At 44.1% G+C, this 15,570-nt stretch overlaps 1 protein-coding gene across 6 annotated transcripts in view; it reads left to right on the top strand.

Annotated features, from left to right (window-relative positions):
• The window catches only part of LOC126543373 (venom allergen 5-like), a 368,390-nt gene that overhangs the window by 204,822 nt on the left and 147,998 nt on the right, over positions 1–15,570 (top strand). For all 6 annotated transcript variants that reach the window (XM_055062115.2, XM_055062111.2, XM_055062114.2 and 3 more), the window contains one exon: positions 8,494–8,721. In XM_055062115.2, the coding sequence (XP_054918090.2) occupies positions 8,494–8,700 (207 nt within the window). In that variant the 3' untranslated portion in view covers positions 8,701–8,721. The remainder of the gene's footprint in view (positions 1–8,493; positions 8,722–15,570) is intronic.

Genomic DNA, 15,570 nt, shown 5'->3' with positions numbered 1-15,570 from the left:
TCCCCAGCAGCTGCGAAGCAACTGACCACGGCGGCGGTCAGACCTGCGACGCAGCAGAGGGTGCTAACAATCCCTGGCTCCGGACAGGCCGCGATTGGAATATGAACCTGGCAACGTTTAATGCTAGAACGTCATCTAGTGAGGCGAGTCTAGCAGTGCTATTGGAGGAAGTAGAGGGCAGTAAATGGGATATAATAGGGCTCAGTGAAGTTAGGAGACCAAAAGAAGCATATACAGTGCTAAAAAGCGGGCACGTCCTGTCCTACCGGGGCTTAGTGGAGAGACGAGAACTAGGAGTCGGATTCCTGATTAATAAGAATATAGCCGGTAACATACAGGAATTCTATAGCATTAACGAGAAGTTGGCAGGTCTCGTTGTGAAACTTAATAAGAGGTACAAAATGAAGGTTGTACAGGTCTACGCCCCTACATCCAGTCATGATAACCAGGAAGTCCAAAGTTTCTATGAAGACGTGGAATCGGCGATGGGTAGAGTGAAAACAGAATACACTGAACTGATGCGCGACTTCAATGCCAAGGTAGGCAAGGAGCAGGCTGGAGACAAGTCAGTGGGGGAATATGGAATAGGCTCCAGGAATAGCAGGGGAGAGTTATTAGTAGAATTTGCAGAACAGAATAATATGCGGATAATGAATACCTTCTTCCGCAAGCGGGTTAGCCGAAAGTGGACGTGGAGGAGCCCAAATGGCGAGCCTAGAAATGAAATAGACTTCATACTCTGCGCTAACCCTGGCATCATACAAGATGTGGACGTGCTCGGCAAGGTGCGCTGCAGTGACCATAGGATGGTAAGAACTCGAATTAGCCTAGACTTGAGGACGGAACGGAAGAAACTGGTACATCAGAAGCCAATCAATAAGTTAGCGGTAACAGGGAAACTAGAGGAATTCCGGGTCAAACTACAGAACAGGTATTCGGCTTTAACTCAGGAAGAGCAGCTTAGTGTTGAAGCAATGAACGACATTCTTATGGGCAACATTAAGGAGTGTGCAATAGAAGTCGGTGGTAACTCCGTTAGACAGGATACCAGTAAGCTATCGCAGGAGACGAAAGATCTGATCAAGAAACGCAAATGTATGAAAGCATCTAACCCTACAGCTAGAATAGAACTGGCAGAACTTTCAAAGTTAATAAACAAGCGTAAGACAGCTTACATAAGGAAGTATAATATAGATAGAATTGAACATGCTCTCAGGAACGGAGGAAGCCTAAAAGCAGTGAACAAGAAACTAGGAATTGGCAAGAATCAGATGCATGCATTAAGACACAAAGCCGGCAATATCATTACTAATAGGGATGAGATAGTTCAAGTGGCTGAGGAGTTCTATAGAGATTTATACAGTAGCAGTGGCACCCACGACGATAATGGAAGAGAGAATAGTCTAGAGGAATTCGAAATCCCACAGGTAACGCCGGAAGAAGTAAAGAAATCCTTGGGAGCTATGCTAAGGGGGAAGGCAGCTGGGGAGGATCAGATAACAGCAGATTTGTTGAAGGATGGTGGGCAGATTCTTCTAGAGAAACTGGCCACACTGTATACGCAATGCCTCATGACCTCGAGCGTACCGGAATCTTGGAAGAACGCTAACATAATCCTAACCCATAAGAAAGGGGACGCCAAGGACTTGAAAAATTATAGACCGATCAGCTAACTGTCAGTTGCCTACAAACTATTTACTAAGGTGATCGCAAATAGAATTAGGAACACCTTAGACTTCTGTCAAGCAAAAGACCAGGCAGGATTCCCTAAAGGCTGCTCAACAATTGACCATATTCACACTATCAATCAGGTGATAGAGAAATGCGCGGAATATAACCAACCATTATATATAGCTTTCATTGATTACGAGAAAGCGTTTGATTCTGTCGCAACGTCAGCACTCATGGAGGCATTACGGAATCATGGTGTAGACGAGCCGTATGTAAAAATACTGAAAAATATCTATAGCGGCTCCACAGGCACCGTAGTCCTCCATAAAGAAAGCAACAAAATCCCAATAAAGAAAGGCGTCAGGCAGGGAGATACGATCTCTCCACAGCGTGTTTACAGGAAGTATTCAGAGACCTGGATTGGGAAGAATTGGGGATAAAAGTTAATGGGGAATACCTTAGTAACTTGCGATTCGCTGATGATATTGCCTGGGAACCAACTGCAGTGCATGCTCACTGACCTGGAGAGGCAAAGCAGAAGGTTGGGTCTAAAAATTAATCTGCAGAAAACTAAAGTCTCGGAAGAGAACAGCGGTTTACGATATGTAGCGAGGCACTGGAAATGGTACGGGAATACATTTACTCAGGGCAGGTAGTGACCACGGATCCGGATCATGAGGCTGAAATAATCTGAAGAATAAGAATGGGCTGGGGTGCGTTTGGCAGGCATTCTCAAATCATGAACAGCAGGTTGCCACTATCCCTCAAGAGGAAAGTGTATAACAGCTGTGTCTTACCAGCACTCACCTACGGGGCAGAAACCTGGTGGCTTACGAAAAGGGTTCTACTTAAACTGAGGACCACGCAACGAGCTATGGAAAGAATAATGATGGGTGTAACGTTAAGGGATAAGAAAAGAGCAGATTGGGTGAGGGAACAAAGGCGAGTTAATGACATCTTAGTTGAACTCAAGAAAAAAATATGGGCATGGGCAGGACATATAATGAGGAGGGAAGATAACCGATGGTCAATAAGGGTTACGGACTGGAATCCAAGGGAAGGGAAGCGTAGCAGGGGCCGGCAGAAAGTTAGGTGGGCGGATGAGATTAAGAAGTTTGCAGGGACGACATGGCCACAATTAGTACCTGACCGAGGTTGTTGGAGAAGTATGGGAGAGGCCTTTGCCCTGCAGTGGGGGTAACCAGGCTCCTGATGATGATGATGTGGTTGTTAGCAAAATTTAGATAACACCAACGTTATCGGGAGAAGCTTTAAAAAAATTTATGGGGTTTTACGTGCCAAAACCACTTTCTGATTATGATGCACGCCGTAGTGGGGGACTCCGGAAATTTGGACCACCTGGGGTTCTTTAACGTGCACCTAAATCTAAGTACACGGCTGTTTTCGCATTTCGCCCCCATTGAAATGCGGCTGCCGTGGCCGGGATTTGATCCCGCGACCTCGTGCTCAGCAGCCCAACACCATAGCCACTGAGCAACCACGGCGGGTGAAGCTTTAACTAGGCAGAGATTCTTCAGGTGGACCCGCCGCCGCGGTGTCCCGGTGGCTACGGTGTTTTACTGCTGAGCTCGAGGTCGCGAGTTCGATCCCGGCCGCGGCGGAACCATTTGGATGGGGGCACCATGCAAAGACGCTCGTGTGCCGTGCATACGGTGCACGTTAAAGAATTAAACTAGAATTTAATAATGGGGTCTTACGTGCCAAAACTATAATGGGAATATGAGGCACACGTAGTGGGGGGCTCCGAAAATTTGGGCCACCTGGGGTTCTTTAACGTGCACCTAAATCTAACTACACGGCAGTTTTCGCATTTCGCCCCCATGGACATGCGGTCGCCGTGGCCGGGATTCGATCCCGCGAACTCGCACCCATCCATAGCCACTAAGCAACCAGGGCGGGTATTAGAGTACGCAAGGCGGTTACAAATAATCCAAGACCGACTACGGCGTGCCTTATTATCAAATGGTAGTCTTGGCCCGTAAACTGCCAGAATTTTGATTATTTCAAGTGGAACTGACAGCTAGGCGGCTAGGTTTGGTGACCTTTGCACGTTTCTTGATTATCCTCGGAAACTGAATAGCTTTGCTCTATAAAATTATAGAACTAGTCGCTTCATAATGTGCGTCACAATCATGCTATCAGAACAACAAAAGAAAAAACAAGAAGAAAGGAAAAATACGGAGGGCATGATTAGTATAGATTATCTGAGCATCCGCTGGTAACGTCGTTTAACTGTTACAAGGATAAGATAAAAAAAGGAGGTGAAAGTTAAAGATACGTCTGTCACTCTCTCCCCTTTCGCCCTTGCTTCTCTTGCGCTACTTACACGGAATCGTGCGGGACCAACTCGCCCAAACCGCGATGCTCAGCATCGGCCTTGCAAAGCTTCGAGATGTCGCCTTGAGTTCCTCTCTCTCTCTCTTTCTTTCGTTCTTTCCTTTTTTCGCATCTTGTTACAGCGAAGCTGCATATGGACAAGGTTCCACGTATGTTTCGTGTACGTATGTCAACAACAAAAAGGGTGAGCGTGGGTTGATCGTGGAGAGGTGCTTCACCTCCGCCCGCGGTGGAGGTGAAGGAGGCTTCAAGCAATCCGCCAATAATAATAATAATAATAATAATAATAATAATAATAATAATAATAATAATAATAATAATAATAATAATAGTTTACTTACATCCAAAAGCAAAACAAAGAAACGGCCTCCACGACGACTTGTGCGACTAGGCCCTGCAGAGTCGGTACAGGGATGTGGTTACATATTTACATTATCGGTGAAAAGGTAGATATTTACATAATAACACATTTTTTTCCAACTTTCAGAAGAATGGTTGGTAGTATGAACCGGTTAACAGACAAGGACGTAGTAAACAAAGGTAAACACATAAACAACTTAAATAAAGAATCAGAACTAAATTTCAACATTTCATCAATAATTTCTTCAACTCTTTTTTTGTAGTTGCCAAAAAGAATTCATCAGCCAAATCATTAAATATTTTTGGGATGTACACACTTCTTCTTGCTTCTCCATACTTAGTAGTGGAATAGGGTGCTTTAAAACGTTCTTTGTTCCGTAACAATCAAGCTGCATGGTATGCCTCTTTGAATTCATCGTTCCAATTATGCCGCATAATAACCGTTCTGGTAAACAAATCCTGGAATGTGCAAAATCCTAATTCATGAAAAATATTAATGTCTTGTAGTGTAGTACCATAAGGAAAATTTTTTAAATATATTTCTTTGTAGTTTATCAATCTGATTTTTCCAGCGATCAGCGCAAAAGGCGATAGATCGTTATCCCATACTTCAGCCACTGTACGCTAGTGCATGAACTACCATTTCCTTAACTGGTAGAGGTACTAAGCCATTTATGTTGAAAAGTAGATATGCAACACTCCGTAGTTTGCCACATAAAAACGCCATGTGATGCTGCCAAGACATGCCGCTGTTGAACGTTATACCCAGGTATTTGAGCGTCTCCAAATATTCTATACCAGTAAATTTACATGAAATACAATGTTCATCATGCATAAATATTGGCAAGTTTATTTTTTAAAGATTTTATTGGACTTCGGAAGCACATGATTTCGCTTTTCATAGTATTGATATATACACAATTTTCTTCAAACCATTGCATGGCCTTATGAACTGCATTCTGTAGGGTGCTAATAGCTTCCTCATAACGCATATGACGCGTGAGTAAAACCGTATCATCTGCATATTGATACACAGTAGCTTTTGTAATTATCGTAGGAAAGCCGTTCATAAATAAATTGAATAAGAGAGGCGACAACACAGATCCCTGTGTAACCCCAGCTGTAATATATTTCCTAGCGCTAACAATTTCTTTATTACCCATGACTACTTCTGACCTGTCATGTAAATAATTGCAATAAGATCAAAAAAGGGTCCCCTGAAACCCAAACGAAATAACTTTTCGAATAAAATGTCGCGATTTACAGTTTCGAACTCTTTTGCTAAATCCAAAAACAGAGCGCAACTTTACAGATTCTTATCTAGAGCAGAATATAATTCATCAGTGAACTCTTCTAACAGTGTAATAGTATTTCGCTCGATCAGCAACAAATACAAACTGTCTTGGTGTTAGGATTGAAAATTCCTTCAAGAAGGAAGTCATACAATCAAGCAGAAATTTTTCCAGTATTTGGGAGAGTATAGGCAAAACAGAGATAGGTCAATAGTTTTCAACTTCATCTGTTTTTCCTCCTTTATACAGTGGGTTAACAATCGCTGTTTTTAATGTCTCCGGAATTGATGCGGTGCTTATAAAACCATTAATCATAAAAAGCAGTACGTCTGCTAACGCGTCAAAATTTTTTCTTAGTGTGGCCACAGCCAACCCATCTATAGCTGGTTGTTTATTAGGTCGGAAACTGAAAATTATTCTCCTGAGATCTTCCTTCGACAACGTGAGCAAAAACGCAGATGCTTGAACAGTTCGTTTGAGCGACCAAGTGTGTCTCTGCGACTGCGCAGTGTTGGAAAAAGGCGTGAAAAAATTATTGAACTTGTCTACCACTATATCTGGCTGCTCTGAAAAAGATACTTTTATTTATTAAATCCCAAGTTTTTGCAAAATTTTTGTGTGCTTGAAAAACTCTGCCTAAAAATACCGCCATTTTGCTGATCTCAAGAGGGCAACGACCCTATTCCGCGCAATATTATATTCCGTTTTCAAGACTTGATCTTTCGGCGCATGCCTGCTCATTTTCCACAACCATTCTCTGTAGGAAATAGCTCTCATTATGTCGGCCGGAAACCAGGGGTAACGTTTCCTTTGTTTTTTGGTTATTGTGTACATAGTACAAAGCTCAAACTTATTAGCTGTTCAGAAAATGTTTCATAAACTTTAGCATAATTAGAATCCTTAATCATTTGCGCCCAGTAAAATTGTGCAATCAAATGATCAAATGTTTTCCTATTGAAAATCTGCACTTCCAGTTGATTATTATGTTTTTCTTCTGACTTCTTTTCGGGTAGGGGTAAAAGTGTATTAAGGCGACATGCAACAAAATAGTGATCCGTCATCCTTTGCCTAATGATACATGCCGCTAATGAACTATTCGGTGCTCTTATTGCTATGTGCTCTAGACAGGAGAATACTAGTCTATTTTGTAAGAGTTCTTCTCTCGTAGGTTGATTTATAGTGACTTGTAAGCCGTAGGTTGACAAAATGGAGAGGTAATGCGACACAGTAGTTGAAGTAGTGTTCAAAATGTGAATGTTTAGGTCACCCGCCAAACAAATCTGATCTGCTGCTTTGTGGCCTTCTAAAATTTCTTCAAGTTCACTCAAGAATCGTGTGACACTGTTATTAGGAGGACGCTACATAGCTAGGAGCAATAATTCTGTGTTAGTAAGCGTGATTTTTACTGTCAAATTTTCGGCGTCGTTTAAACAAATGTCCGTAACCACAGTGTCATATCCTGTCTTAACAAACAACGCTAGGCCACCTCCTCGTCTTTCCCGTTGTGGCATAAAATGGGCTTTGTAACCCTTTAATTTATACATGTTAATGCAATCCTGTGGTACATTCGTTTACACTACTATAAATGCATCTACTACATCTGCGACTGATTCCGCTACCTCCCTAAATTCCTCCCAGTATTTTCGTAGGCTTCTGATATTAATACTAATTACTGTGAAACCGTGTTCACGGCTGGTAGCAAATATATCTTTGAACTCATTGAAATTTGAAACAGGAAAAATTCGTTGCCATGTTGCTTATTAAATTTTAAAAATATCGGCTAGATTCTTAACTCAGATCAGGGGTGCATTTTCGTCCTTCTTCACGAAATTATTTCCGCCCTTAACCCATGAAAATTTGTAGCTCTTTCTTTTGCTGTAGTTCTAGCTTGCCAGAACAGATTTAGGTTCATTCTTGTCAGATTATCATTGATGAAAAGCCTCGGTAGCTGTCCATTTTGATGCAAGCGTCTTAGCTTCCCCCGCGCATCAAACCACGCATCTCTTGCGCTCACGGAAGAAAAACGTACTAGTAGTGTCGGTTTCGTCTTATGTTTGTTTGGTAAGCGATGCACCGCCTCGATATCAGAGCTACAGAATTCTGATAGCTGCAGTTTACTGGCTAATGTTTGATAAGACTTCTTTTAGGTTTTCCTCGTGTTTTACAGGTAGCCCTTCAATTTCCATATTCACTTTTCTGCCGTACTGTTCGCTTTCATGTAGATACTGTTGCAGCTGCTGAAGCTGCTCCGCTTGTGTCTCTAGTTGCGTTGTCAGGTCAGTAATTTGTGCTTCACGCGCAGCTTCCCGTTCTTTACTAGCTGAAAGCTGTGTTGCACCACGTCGTATTGTTTAGACATAAAGGAGACTGTTTCTTCTAGGTCTTTCATTGCCATACTCAAATTTGTGAATTCAGCTTTCAGGAGAAGCAGAGAGTCTACTTTTCCATGTAAAGTCAACAAAGAGGTTGAAGCTTGCTTAATACATGCCAGCTCTGACATTAACGTAGTTTCTGAAGTGTTTTCTGGTGTAGTCGTACTCGTAGACTGTGAACCTGCCCCCCTCGTTGCTTTACCGCGCGACATGCTTTGCACACCCATGATTCACGTTTACTTTGACTCTTCGCTGGGAAAGTATTTTGAACTATACCTGAGCATCGTTGTCCCAAATGATAAGGGCTCCCGCGCTCCGAACAATTAATAAAACGACCATCATCGGGTTGAATTTTTTTTAGAAACAATACAATTGTCCATAATACCACTCAACAAGATTGGATTGGATTGGATTGGAGACAACTTTATTTATGCCTGCAGTTGGGCGCGCGCGCGCCCCGACGAGGGCCTACGTCATCCTCGAAGTCGCCGTTACTCGGCGCGGGTCTCCGCTCGCCGTTGCCGGCTCGCTGGTTCCCTGCCTTTCGAGCGCCTCGAGGACCTGCTGGACGGCCCAGAGCTGATCGTCTCGGTCATAGCTCAACAAGACACACTCTGCAGTCGGTGGCCAATAGCCTTACAAGGTAAGGCTATTGGCCATTCGACAAGGTAAGTACAGTACCTGTAAAATATATACGTCAATGTCTGGTCGTTGAATCGCCGCCGACTGCAGAGTATCTTGGGCTGCAGGGTGTTTAAGTAGGGGTTTCTTCTGCTAGGGTTCCCAGAGGATAGTTAGTTGGCTTTCCCCAAAAACATTCTGCGATGACGTGTCCCAAGTGGCAATGGCTCGAAATCAGGAGGAAGGCCCGATCCAGAGTTAGAAACGTCCCTGATGATAGCAAATGCGAGCCTGTAAAATATATACGCCAATGTCTGGTTGTTGAATTGCCGCCGACTGCAATAATAATAATAATAATAATAATAATAATAATAATAATAATAATAATAATAATAATAATAATAATAATAATAATAATAATAATTCAAGATGCATTTTTTCCAGTCGATGGGCATACTGGAATTGTTTGTGAACAGCACATGAACTCACGAGCAGGAGGCGTTGTCACACACGCAAAGGACAACATGTATGTAAGTACAACCATACACCGTTGACTCACAAGAGCAAGAGGACAATGTCACCGATTGAGGGGATGTCTGGGCTGTACAAACGAAACACGAAATTCTGATATCCACTGTGTATGTATCTCCAGGCACACCGAAGTGTGATATCGGCAATTTCATGACCATGCACTTTGCTTGTGTTAGCCGTGATGACACTACCCCTGTAATCATTGTTCAAGATTTCAATGTGCACATTTCAATACCAGACAAGAAATGATTCGCCCGGTTTATTCTAGAGGAATTTGGTTTGAAGTGACACACCAATCCAAGTCGCTCAACTACTCAACAACAGTGGTGTATAGATTTAAACTTGGCCAAGAGTCTAAGGCTGTAACCGAACCAATCAGTGTATATCAGAGTAATCACAAAGCGATCGTCAATATCGTTACTAAATGATGAAAAATAAATGCATCTACCCTTGTCTAACCCTGTGTGATGTGCTACAGCTTCGCTGGTGAGCCAACTTCAGAGTGGTATTGCTTCTCTATCTCTCTTTCTTTTTATTTTATGAATGTGTCTTGGACTGCGTGAGACCGCAGCTCTACTTCAGCTCGCTGACGGATCGTTCGACGGCGTTTTTCTCTTGCCTCGAATTATTTCTCTCTTGGCCACAGTTAAACGCTTATATAATAAAAAAGATATAGAAGACAAACGCTTATGTTTACGAAAGGAGCTCCAGGGCGTCAATATAATCTAATATTGCGCTATTCTGTCTTATGGGGCGGAACTTCACTGCATCTAGCATGTTAGGATGCAGTAGGTGGGTGGACGTGGCTGCGATTAGTATTCGGGAACCGCGGACCCACGGGATGCCACACACTCGCCCTCGGTGCACTTATTTGTTGGCTCGAGTCATGCATTGAGGGAACTGCTCATGATTGATGGCCTTCCTCAGCTTGTACGGGCTTGTCTGTGAGCCCCGTGTACTGCGATGCTTGACCATGGAAACAAAGAAAGGGAAGTGGCCATCTGGAAGCTGTGAGCCGGAATGCTGGGTGTTGTGTCCAACAGAAGACAAGCTAGGAAAAACAACATTGAAAGAAAGACGTCACTTGTTTCCTTTGTTGTTCCACTTGTTTCCTTGCTGACGCAATGCGTGTTTTTGGGACACGGGAAGGGCATCGAGGAACGGCATTTCCTTGCAACGATCTTCAGTAAACAAAGAACTGGTATACAGAAAGCATGATTGAGTGACTGTCGCCGTGCGGTTTTTGATGATGCCTCGGAGAGTGTGAATAGTTCTGCTCTATAAAAGTCTAGAATGAGTCACTTCATAGAATGCATCCCAACAACCATCTTTGTTATTTTAATCCGTTTAGTGGTCGTTAGAGCTAACAGTTTCCCTTTTTTTTTGCATTGCCATAACATCACCATAGAACGGCAAGGTCGCCTTGGTTAATAAACGATGAATCTCCTAGTTATTAATAAGAACTTAAAGAAAAGCGATGGAAGACTATAATAGAAAGAAATTTGTAAACTTTGTGAAGCGATAAAACTGAAAAAAGTCAGAGAAAAAAGAGGTCCCGGAACAGTCAAATATTTGCTACCGGAAAACAATAACAATAAATGAAGAAACAAAAAAGTACCAAAGAAAGAAAGCAAGAAAGAAGGACGGAAGAAAGAAGGACTAGCACTCAAATACACCACATGAAGAAAATAACCAGAACTCAAACGTTTGAGTTGGCTGGCACTTGTTAAACGAGCCAGATGCAGAATGCTCCGTGAAAATTAAAGGAGACGCGAAAGGAAGTTAATTAGTTTTTAAAGCACATCACGTGATGTATGGACAATACCAGCCAAGAGAACGGGGTTGGACACAGCGCAAAGTGTGAGCCCCACCAATGCCACCTCACATGAACAGCCTATCCTCAGGGCTCAACATTTCTTCTCTTACTGGGTCACGGCTGAAATACACCGAATTTTACTTCACAGAACAAAGTCACTTGTAAGGGGGCACTCGCCGGAATGCAGTATCTAGAAAAACTCGGGCGCCACTAGAGGGACCTACAAACGCAAAGTTACCGCTTTCCCCCCAGCCAGATTTCCCGAACACCCACTGGGATTGCAAGAGGTCAGGGAGTGCCGTCAAAAAATAAACAAATAAAGCAAGTGAACAACAAGGGCAAATCGTACTTCATGTACTGCAAGAGACACCCGGGAGAGCATAGGTTCGGATACCAACCCTACATCGAGCTAACATTTTAAATAATCTTGGAGGTTCATCGAGCGGTCCTCGAAATCACAGAATCTCCTGTCTTCTTTAGCGAAGAAATCGGATCTCGGCAGCCCTTCTCTCTTTCTCGTGCGTGCGCGGAAAGTGAACTCGCTCCGTTTACTTCTCGGATGAACTTTTCATTCCAATCAATAGTCGGCGTGCTCTGCCCCTAGAGCTCAAGGTGCCCTAAAAGGATCACGACGTTCCTTTTTGTCCAAATCAATATGCAAGCTGCTCGTCAAAGAAAGAGAGAGAAAAGGCACTATCAAGGAATCATAAGCCTGCGCTTCAAAAGCATGCTTAGTCGGATCTGCGCCCTGGCATGGCGACATGTTTGCGCCAAGCGAAGGTTCGGATAACTTGAAATTTTCCTTCTGGCACCCAGCGGCTGTTGGCAGGAGCAGAACGGAAACAGCATGAACCGAGCGAACCAACCGGCGCCGCCGGTCGTTTTGTGGCAGCGGCAACGGTGGCCTCCCGGATGCGGCCAGTGCCCTGCGGTGCCGAAGAAAGAAGCAGGAAGATTCGGAAGAAAATGCAAACAGAAGTCGCCGGAAACAAAGAGGAGCGAGCGCATCACGGGAGGAGCAAATGCGGGGACGAGAATGAATAAATTGCTCCTCTAAGGCACGGAATGCTAAGTCCTTCATTTACTATTGAGTCGGATTCATTCATTTTTATGTCGGTACTAACTCCAGTACCGCAATTAGGTTGAACTCGTGGCTATTTTCTTCCTGCGTTCGCGGTCTTCCACACTGGCGGTTTTCCATCCATATTCCACACGCCCCAGTGTATGGAATATGAATATTTGCCTTACAGCGAGGCAGGGTGTGATTTCTCTCTTTTATATCTAGGATAAATTTCCCGAAGAAGCAATGTAGATGAGGCACTTGAATGGGTAACCGGCGGATTTGAGAGAGACCTTCCTGCGACAACTTCTTTTTATGCGACTAGAGCTCGGCGGAAAAAAAATTTTTATTTTAAACAACAAGAACACGAACATCTTTTATATTCTGTACCGTGGTATTACGAATTTATGCAGTGCAACGCTAGCCTAAGAGCTGTTGTTAAAGGGGTTAAAATATATTTCGGCTGCCGCACGGAAACCAGAAAACTAAGCCCGAAAACATCGAGCTTAGGTTTGTTTCAGCAATCTTTTCGAACGTTTTGCGTAGGCAGGCGTAACATGAGCGTCGTTCTAATTCAGCCTCCTATCTGTTGTCACCAGATTCCAGATATAGAGATATACAGATCCAGATTCCAGGATTACAGATACTGCCGTTGGCCTCAGTTTCCTCTTCTGATGATAACTGAAGCCGGATCCTAATGATCTCGTGCTGCGTGCTTTCAGCGTTTTCAATGAGGGCGCTGGACACGATTTATTTTTTTATTTTTCGCCGTTCATGTTCTCCTCTCTGGAGGCGCCTCTTGAAAACTGCCTCTATCGCCCTTCCACGCGTTATCGCAGTCCTCGCAGCGCATCATGCGCACGACGCCCGGGATGTTTCCTTTCTTCACTCGGTCCTTCAGTGATCAGCTCGGGCCTAACTTACCAGACGGAATGTGAACTGATTGCTCGTTATAACTGCGCACGACACGTACCGATGCACTACTGACAACAGGCTCATACGGGATTGCCGCGCGGAATCGGTAGGAGGTACTTTGCGCAATATAATTGGAAATGTGTGTCGTGCTCAGCGCTCTATACTCTCATGTAATATTTACCCCGCGGATTCTGTAAGCATCGAAGTCGAAGAATCTTCGGAGTAAATGTTACGCAAGCGTGGAGCCCTAATCTTGTTGGTACATACGTAATTACGTAATTATTTGTGAACTCCGCGAATTTATCAACTGCGCCTTTTTCATGAATATTTAGTGCCGTGTTCTAAATAATGTTCGAATCATCTCTTCTAAATAATGTTTTAAATTTGAAAACTATGCAGCCTTCTATTGTTTATGTCTTTTGTTTTGATGTACTGTAGTTACTGTTCGGTAGTTATTGTGTACTGTAGTTATGTAGTTATACGTGCTGTAATTATTGTGTTACAGAATGTTCTTTTTCTCTCTCAGTGCATGAACAATTTGATGTGTGTGCCACAATATCTGAGCAGCACATGTTACTACTGTGTGTTCTTTTTTCTTTCTTTTTTGTTGTTACCACGAGCCTAATTTTGAACAACATACTTGCCAATGATACACGACTTTGTTCTACACCATGCTAAGATAATCTTTGGTAATTGCGGCATCTACAAAAAAAAGCGAAAAGAAACAAGAGAGAAAAAAAGAAACGGGGCATGATCGGAGAATATTCCAAATCCTTTTTTGTATTTATTTATGAAGCTGGTATGCAGAACCTACCATGATATATATTTCACGTGTAAGATTTAGAACTTCCTACTTGAAAGCTGGCCGTTATTATCCTCGGACTCGACTAAAATGAAGTCTAGTTATACAGCTGGCTTGAAGGTTAAAAACGATCCCCAATACTTTTTAACGAAGACTCCAGACGTGAGGAAGAAGACGAAGTGCTTCTCTTACGGAACACATCTCGCCCGTCTCTGTGTTTTTCTGGACTTCTTACTGCACCTGTGGGGTCTACCGCCCCCTCCATCGCGGTGATGGATGTACAACACCCCGAGGATCCTCCCGGTTCCCGTTCACCCGCGGACATCGGTTCGAGGAAGCGAGGAAATACGTCGAGTGGTAGCGAGGACACAGAGCTGTACTGCGCATCAGGTGACGAGTCCTCGGAAGACAGCTTTCGACCTGTCCAGTACCGCAAGGCCAAACGAAGAATTATCAACTCATCTTCGGCGTCCAGCTCGAACACTGTGAAAACAGCTCCTCAGCGATGGCCTCACTCCATCCTGTTTGTGCCACAGAACGCTACCGACAACCTGCGCGTCCTCAACAGGCAAGCTCTCTCCGTGTATCTAGAAAACACCGTGCCAAATGAGATCAAGGATGTTAGGATAAACACTAGGCGAAACATCCTGGCAATCGATGTGATGAACCCGAGTGCACTGACCATACTACAACATGTAACGCAGCTGGGAAACATCAAGGTCCGATCCATCGTGCCAACGAATGGTTCCACAATAACAGGAGTCATCTATGACATTGACAATGAAATATCTAATGCAGACCTCCCAATTCTCATAAAACCAGCAAGCAAACACAACGTGATTGTGCATGTTGGTCGCCTCGGCAACACACGTTGTGTGAGGATAACCTTCAAAGGCGACTGCCTTCCACCCTACGTGAAGGTCGGCCACTTTCGCCACCAGGTTCGACCATTTATTCCAAGACCAATGCAATGCTCAATTGTCAGAAGATTGGACATGTGAAGGGTGTTTGCAGAAATTCGGCCGTGTGCCCTCGATGTGCCGAAGCCCACTCAGAAGACAACTGCAGCGCAACCACGTTGAAGTGTCCTAACTGTCAAGGTGATCACTGCGCCTCTTCCAAAGACTGTCCCCAGATCAAGAAAGAAATCACCATTCTTAAACAAATGGTGAGAGACAACTCTACCCACAAAGAGGCCGCTGTGAAAGTACGGCGAAGACGACGTCACCGACGAAGGTCTTCACGGCGGAAAACATCAAGCTATCAGGAAAAGTCACCTCGTCAAGCATCATCATCAGCGGACGTTTCCAGCACTCCGAACACCGATGTTGGAAGGGAGAAAACTGCCAGATCTCTCTCCACAAAGGAATGGCCGCCACTTCCGCGTACACGACCGCCAGAAGAGCCGCAGAAGAAGCCGCCTCCAGTACAGCAACGTGCTGTATCCGACGAGTCGCGGAAAACGGATGAGCAAGTGATAGCACTTATCAGGCCTTTAATGAATGCCATTCGCGTGCTGCTAAGCAACACGCACACACCGTCTGCCAGAAGTGCGCTTCAAGTACTGGACGCTCTGAGTCCGGTGCTTGCAACCCTTGAGTAGATCATGGCTCCACAGCCACGGTCTTTTAGGGAAGAGGTCCGACAAGCAGCTATTTTTCAGTGGAATGCCCGCGGACTCAGAGCGCGCCTTTCGGATTTCCGTCGCTTCGTGTACGCCAATATGTTTCCCATCATCGTCATTTGCGAGCCAAACTTATCGAACAAAATCA

The sequence above is a fragment of the Dermacentor andersoni genome, chromosome 1 (assembly GCF_023375885.2).
Source record: "Dermacentor andersoni chromosome 1, qqDerAnde1_hic_scaffold, whole genome shotgun sequence".
NCBI lineage: Eukaryota > Metazoa > Arthropoda > Arachnida > Ixodida > Ixodidae > Dermacentor > Dermacentor andersoni.
This window is presented reverse-complemented; position numbering and strand designations above follow the sequence as displayed.